This window comes from Phodopus roborovskii, unplaced genomic scaffold (assembly GCF_943737965.1).
Source record: "Phodopus roborovskii unplaced genomic scaffold, PHOROB, whole genome shotgun sequence".
Classification (NCBI taxonomy): domain Eukaryota; kingdom Metazoa; phylum Chordata; class Mammalia; order Rodentia; family Cricetidae; genus Phodopus; species Phodopus roborovskii.
The window spans coordinates 11,367,436-11,374,434 of NW_026125444.1; the positions used below are offsets into that span (position 1 = coordinate 11,367,436).

The following is a 6,999-nucleotide window of genomic DNA, read 5'->3' on the forward strand; positions in this document are numbered from 1 at the left end:
ACAGGAGGACTTCAGTGAAGAATGGCAAAGGCACAGCCAGCTTACTGTGACCTCAGAAATGAAAACCAGAAAGCCAGTGGGAAAGGGTTCATAAGACCCCGTTACCATAACCAATGTTGTCTCCTAAATATGTCTCGGAAATAGGGTACGCACATACTAGTTTGATGTCAATGACATGGACACATTGTAGCATAACAGAACATTTAATTGCGCGTTTAATTCTCATCAGCCACCAGGAACTGTGGTCATATGGGCCACTTCCACTGGTTGGCAGGAGGCTCCTCCACCAGGGGCTCCCATGGCTTCCACTGCAGCATTTTCCTTGCCAGACTCAGTTCATTTTCAGCCTATTGATAAAAGACAAGTTGAAAATAGGGTCATATGGTAAGTAATTCAAGAGGTATTTTCAGAGTAATACCTGGAAGTCATCTACTAGAACTCACACTTTCACCATCAGGATATTAATGTCATGACGTAGCCTGCCATCAAATATTGTGCCATTACAAAATTCAAGTTTCAGAGCTGCACGGTCACCACTAAGATGGGTCACCTTAGAGTTCTGAGAATGAGAGTTGCAGAAATTAGTGTCCACAAACTCTCAGAGATGTGAAGCCCATCCTTCCTTCACAACAGTGGCTTCCAGGTTTACCCAAGCCCTCACTTAGCCATCAGCTGCAAGTGTGGAGCTCACGGGGCACCAGACACTAAACGTCCAGGGCTTCTTTACCTGAAGAATCACCTCTTCCACTTCACCACCCTGAAGCAAGGTTTCTAATTTTTTAACATCTGGTTCCTACAATTTGAAGCAGAAAGGAAGAAGGAAAATTATACATAGAAGCATAATACCTGAATATTTTAATATCCTACCTGTTAAGAACATAGATAAAAGCCCTTCTGACAAGTGGTTTTCTCTCACCATGCTCTGATGTTTTTACCAAAAATCTGATGCAAATCCATTTCATTTCTTACTATTCCATAAAAACTATTAAATATTAATATACTTAGCAAAGGTAAGACATGATACAGAGTCTTTATAAAACAGTTTTCAAATATTTTGTTTTTGTAAACATTTTTTATACCACCTATAAAAGAATTAACAATAAATGCTATCAGATAACCAAAAAAAACTCCTCTTCTGGGTAAATACCAAACATGCACAATAAATTATATATTCAAAAATGTCACAGAAGTCATAAAATTGCACCCCAAAACTAGAAATAGCCTAAATGGCCACCACCAATAGAACTGATCTGTCAATTATGGTACTGAGATATGTAGAATACTAACCATATGGCAACGTTAAGGGACAAATTATATGTACTAAACCAGATGATTCCCTCAAATATACTAGTAAGTAGGAAAAAGCAGATATGAATGGGTATATGAAAGTTATTCCATTCCTACAGAGTTTAGAAATAGACAAAATGAATATATTATGTTAAAAAAATCAAAATAGTAGCTACCATTATGAGGGTAGTAATTTGTAATAAATGATTTGGTAACATGGAATGTCACTTTTTTGTCTGGTATTAATTAGAATGTGATTAATTCTGGAAATCCATCTAGCCCTATGCTTATGATTTCTGTATTTTTTAATGTATATTATTCTTTAAGAAAATTACTAATATACCTAGACAATCTAAGGAAACTCTTCTCTAATAGACTGAACTCTTTAGTGTCATTATGCAGGTGGCTTTTGTTCCATAAATGAAATGAAAAGAGCATTAATGATAGCAACTTTGTACTTTTGATGGTACGGGAAAAGAAAAAGCCTTCACCCAACTGCTGAGCTACATGCCCAGGAACACCTAGTTCTTGGAGCAGGCATATTCAAACCAGCTAGATAAGGTAAGGGGCATTCGAAAGAAAATAAAGTGACCACAAAAATAAAGCTGCATGGAATCCTCAGAACTACCAGCAGCTGCTGACCTGTGAGACTTAACAGGAATTGGCGGGGGGGGGAGGGGGGGGGGATGAAGAAGATAAACAAAAGCTAGGCCTCAGCAGACCTTACAGACCATGTCAAAATTAACCACAACTACCTCCAAAGACATCAGTTAAAGTTGGGTTTCATATACTCAGCTCAGGAAGAGGCTTAAAACTCAGTCTCTCAGAAAGAAAGAACACAGAAAATCACAGGATGATTTTTCAACAGGAAAAAGATGTAAGATTAACATACTGAGAACGTCCCTACATAATGGGTAAATGGAAGGCTAAATCAACCTTTTCCACCCCACGTTGTTTTTGGTCACAACTTTAACCCACTAAAATAAAGCAAAGCATAACACACAGGAAATATCCTGTCTGCATGCCCAGGGTCTACTGAAATTGGATTCATAACAGGTCTTTCTACAGGTGACTACATGACAAAAGGCTGCATGCATGCTGCCCAATATTTAATGAGATGCATGGTTGTTTTGTATTCTCTTACACAGAAAGGGAAGAAGGAACCATTGATACTTGGTTGAGAAAGCCAGCATGAGCCCAGCACCAAAGCACAACAAATAGAATGAAATTATAGGCCAAAATCCTTCATAGTATAACCACAAAAAGATTTTTAAAAAGTTAAGTGTGGCCGGGGCCCGGGTGTGTTGGCAAGGTGCCCCTTTTTATGCACAAGGTCATGAATTTCTCTGCCCCCACCACCACAGGGAGTGGCTCATGCTTGAAATCAGAAAATGGAGGCAGGAGGATTAGAAGTTCAAGGTAATCCCCCATCCAGGGCTCATACATGCTAAGAGTTCTGCCACTGAACCACACCTCTAGCTTTTTGTTTTAAACAAAGTCTCATAAAGTTACCCAGGCTGGCTCTGAGCTTCCTCTGGAGCCCAAGGTGACAGAGAATTTGTGGTCTTTCTGCCTCAGCTTCCCTAGAAGCTGGGAATTACAGGCTTGCGTGAGCAATTACCCTAAAATAATTATTTTGACGGCTTTCTGTAACATCGCACCACGACACGAGTCTCTGGTGCTTCTCTACAGCGATTAGAAATCGAGATGGATGCTTCTTTGGTAAGAGGTAAAAGGCCACTGACAACTAGAAAAGGAAGAGTGGTACAAGGGACACTTGCAATGTCACCCCAGGACATGGACCCAATCTTACTCTTTTCCTCCAACGGTGCTGTACACACAGACATCGGTCAAAGCGTTTGCTGAATGAAAGGAGAAAAGACGGAGGAGTAGCACTGAAAGGCCAGGGCAAACTGAGAGCTAAAAAAAGCAACTGTAAATATCCCTTAAATGTCTTACTGGACATATGAACCAAACTGACTTAACTACTTACCGCCTTGACCATATCCAGCCTCTCATTGGTGATCTGTTCGGTGTATTTTCTATAGGCTGCATGTTTAGGGAACTGCTTCATGATATCAAGAATCTTTGTATATAATATTGTTAGCCTCTGAAAAGACAAACCATGCACATTTCACTACGTTAAAATACCACCAAAGATTAGACAGAATGCATTTATGTATCTCACAGGAAAAACTAAAAGAGGATTCACAATTTTAAACTGAGCTTTACTGAAATCCTTATCTATGCTCAATGTCACTCTTTATAACCTAAGGAAAAGTGGAATACAAACATAGAAATTCTATCTGTGATGTGTATAAAAATTGTGTGTATATCTATCAAAAGTGGAATAGTAAGCTAAATAAAAAATAACTTGTAGTTATTCATTAATACATATGTAAACCTAGCAGTCCTCTCAAACGGCATACACGCAGACCCTACCTGAGCATTTCAATAATCACAAGCAATCAACACTTCTAAAGAACATTTCTCTGTTTTCAGCAAGTAAGAATGGATTTTTCAGTGCTGCCTTGTAAAAAGTATCATGTGTTCTTTGGCTATATGGATCAAACCCTTTCTATATAGAAGAGACTGGTAAAAAACAGAGGAGGAAAATACAAATCCTTTTACGGTGGGCCACGGTAAGATACAGAGCAGGGAGGCAGTGCTCAACAAAACTAAGAGCTCATTGTCTGCATTCACATCCTTGTTGCCTGGACAAGCTGCTTCTATCGAGATGTCCTCATTCCTCATCCATAAGTTGTAGAGAATGTATAGGTTGGACCACAGCATTACCAGCCACATATTGTCTCAATCTCAGTATTAGTATTACTATAAAGGGAGAATAACTTCAGCAGAAAGCAGAGGGGTTCAGAAAAAAATGCACCTGAGACACCTCTGAGGAATAAAGGTGGTGAGTAGTATACAAAATCTGGATATATTCTAAGGGTCAAATCCAGAGAATTTACTCAAGTAGCAAGTGAGATGTGAAATAACAAAAGCAATCCAGAACCATTTCAAATGGGAAATCCTAGCTGGATCTGTTAAGTTTGGGTTACCTGTCTGACATATAAGTGATGATACTCACAAGAGCACGTGCATGTATACATACATACATACATACATGACTTGATAAGAGGAGAGGTCAGTACTTGATACAGAAATAGAAGAATTAACTGTTTATAGATAGTGAAATCATTAAAATGTCTCCACTCAATGAGAGTAGAGCCAATCTAAATTTAAAAACTAAGACCTGGGTCATGAATACCACAAAAAAGTATAGAGTGGAGAAATGAGGAGCAACTAGAAAAGGCGAAGGATTAGGAAACAGAGTAAACAATAACCCCCCCCCCAAAAAAAAAACCTAAAAATAGGACACTGAGAAGCCCTGACACCCAGTAAACAGAGTACTTAATGTAGAGCATCAAAACTGTTGGAAATGCTGCTCTTGGGCCAGGAGATGGACCAGTAGATAAAGACGCTTGCACCAGCCCAATGACCTGAGTTAGCTCCTCAGGATCTACACGGTGCATGGTGAAGGAAAGAACTAACTCCAGAGAATTGTTACCTAACCTACACACACACACACACACACACACAGGCACATACACAAATAAATAAATGTAAAGGAAATATTTTCAATGCTATTCTTAGTAATATTAAGAGGAATGTGAACTGACTGGATCTAGTATCACTGGTATCAAGGGTAACCCTGAAAAGAACAGTCCTGGCCAGGTCTGGCTGAAGTATGCTGAAGAGGTAATGAGAAGCTAGAAACAGTAAATATTGATAACTCGAGTTTTATTTGTATACAGGGAAAGAGGGAAACGGTGTAATTGCTGAAAGGAGGGAAACTACAAGATTTTTGTTTAGGTTTGTTTGGTTTGGTTTTGTGTTGTCCCCACCCCACCCCCAATGGATACTGAAGGTGGCAACTATTAGGGTTGCCAGTGTGTGAAATCCAAAGCAGAAATGTTTAAGGCAGGGAAAGGATGAAAAATGAAAATTCGAACTTGGGGAGCGCTGAGAACAACCCATACAACTGAAGCTACGAAAATACTAAGACAAACGTCAAGAAGAAAGTGTCTTAACAGAGATACCATGGCAAAGCCAACGTCAAAATGGGTGACATGGGGTCATCGAAGCTGATGATGCTGTTGTGGCAAGAGCTCTGGGAGGTTGTAGTCTCCTGCCCCGATAACTTGGCAAGTCCAAGGACACACGGAGAGAGAGAGGACAGAGAGAGAGAGCTCCTGACCCGTTAACCTTGCAAGACCAAGGTCACATGCACACGCGCGAGCGTACACACACACACACACACACACACACACACACACATTCACACACCCAGCTCCCGTCCCGCTCACACACGTACTCGTTCACACACACACTCATTCTCACACTCATTCACACACACACTCATTCACACACACCCAGCTCCTGTCCCGCTCACACACGTACTCGTTCACACACACACTCATTCTCACACTCATTCACACACACACTCATTCACACACACCCAGCTCCTGTCCCACTCACACACGTACTCGTTCACACACACACACTCATTCTCACACACGCACTCATTCACACACGTACACTCATTCACACACACACACTCATTCACACACACCCAGCTCCTGTCCCGCTCACACACACACTCATTCACACACGCACTCATTCACACGCACACACTCATTCACACACACGCACACACTCATTCACACACACGCACACACTCATTCACACACACGCACAACCGTACTCACCTCGTGTGGAGTGTTACACACAGCCAATCCCACCAGGCCGGTGGTCTGTTGAGAAACAAAACACAACCGTGCTGTCTACCGTGGCGCAGGCGGCCCCGCGCGCAGGAGAGCCCGCCACTCCACTCGCCGGGCGGCCCTGCCCGGGCCCGCGTTCCCCATCCCGCCCGCGGGGGCGCCGACCCTCCGGACCCCTCCCGGGGCAGCGCAACGCTCCCCGACCCGGTCGGCTTCGCGTGTGCACCCACGGGTGAGGGAGACGCGGCCGCCTACCGCCCGGTCCACAGCACCACGCTGACCTCCACTCGCTCACCTTCTTCAACAACCCCGCCATGACAGCTACCCGGAGCCCCGAGCGCACGCGCGGCCCTCTGGGAACCTCTGCCAGGCCCGCTCAATCGAGCGTCGATGCTGCCGCTGCAGCTGCGTCACCTAGGAAACGACTTGGCTCCCGTCGCTCGTGCAGGAGGGCGGGGTCGGGCGGGGCGGGGGTGGGGGCGGCGGTTTATTCCCGCCCACACGGAAGGGGTTTGCGCTTGTGCAGCTCATGTACAAGGCTCTGTGGGGTCTGAGCACAACAGAGACACTCAGACCCGGCTGGTAGGACTAACGGTCGAGAAGAAACGCTACACTGCGGAGAAACCGCAAACGTAGTTACTGCAGGAGCTTTAATTTTGATCAGCCTTCTTCCGCTGGTGTCTTGACACGCGCTTCCCCGGCTTATTGAAATGCGGGTGACAGCCGGCCTGAGCACCATGAAAAATGCTCTCCTCCGCACGGGTGTGTGAATACATTATTCTCGTAAACGGAAACTGTAAAGTGGAATTAACCATCTGATGCATCCGTTTCCTCCTACGGAAACGGATGAATGGGAGGCTATGAAGTCATAGTCTCCGTTCCCTCTGCCTCCAGAGTTGAGAGTGTTCTAGAATGTGGAACCATGGCT

The 6,999-nt window shown here is 43.6% G+C and overlaps 1 protein-coding gene across 1 annotated transcript; it reads right to left on the bottom strand.

Annotated features, from left to right (window-relative positions):
- Window positions 1–184: 184 nt before the first annotated feature.
- Window positions 185–6,503, bottom strand: Ndufa5 (NADH:ubiquinone oxidoreductase subunit A5). The gene is made up of 5 exons (XM_051175764.1): window positions 6,367–6,503; window positions 6,057–6,101; window positions 3,281–3,397; window positions 728–793; window positions 185–347 (listed from the first exon to the last, which is right to left on the bottom strand). The coding sequence occupies exons 1-5, from the start codon at window positions 6,385–6,387 to the stop codon at window positions 246–248; spliced, it is 351 nt and encodes a 116-aa protein (XP_051031721.1). The 5' UTR covers window positions 6,388–6,503; the 3' UTR covers window positions 185–245.
- Window positions 6,504–6,999: the final 496 nt, after the last annotated feature.

Excerpts from the sequence above, each read along its gene's own strand:
- Ndufa5 (XM_051175764.1), bottom strand. The coding sequence starts at position 6,387 with ATGGCGGGGTTGTTGAAGAAG. Across the intron at positions 6,102-6,366 it reads TGGCGGGGTTGTTGAAGAAG|ACCACCGGCCTGGTGGGATT; the intron begins GTGAGCGAGTGG and ends GTTTCTCAACAG. Across the intron at positions 3,398-6,056 it reads TGTGTAACACTCCACACGAG|AGGCTAACAATATTATATAC; the intron begins GTGAGTACGGTT and ends TTGTCTTTTCAG.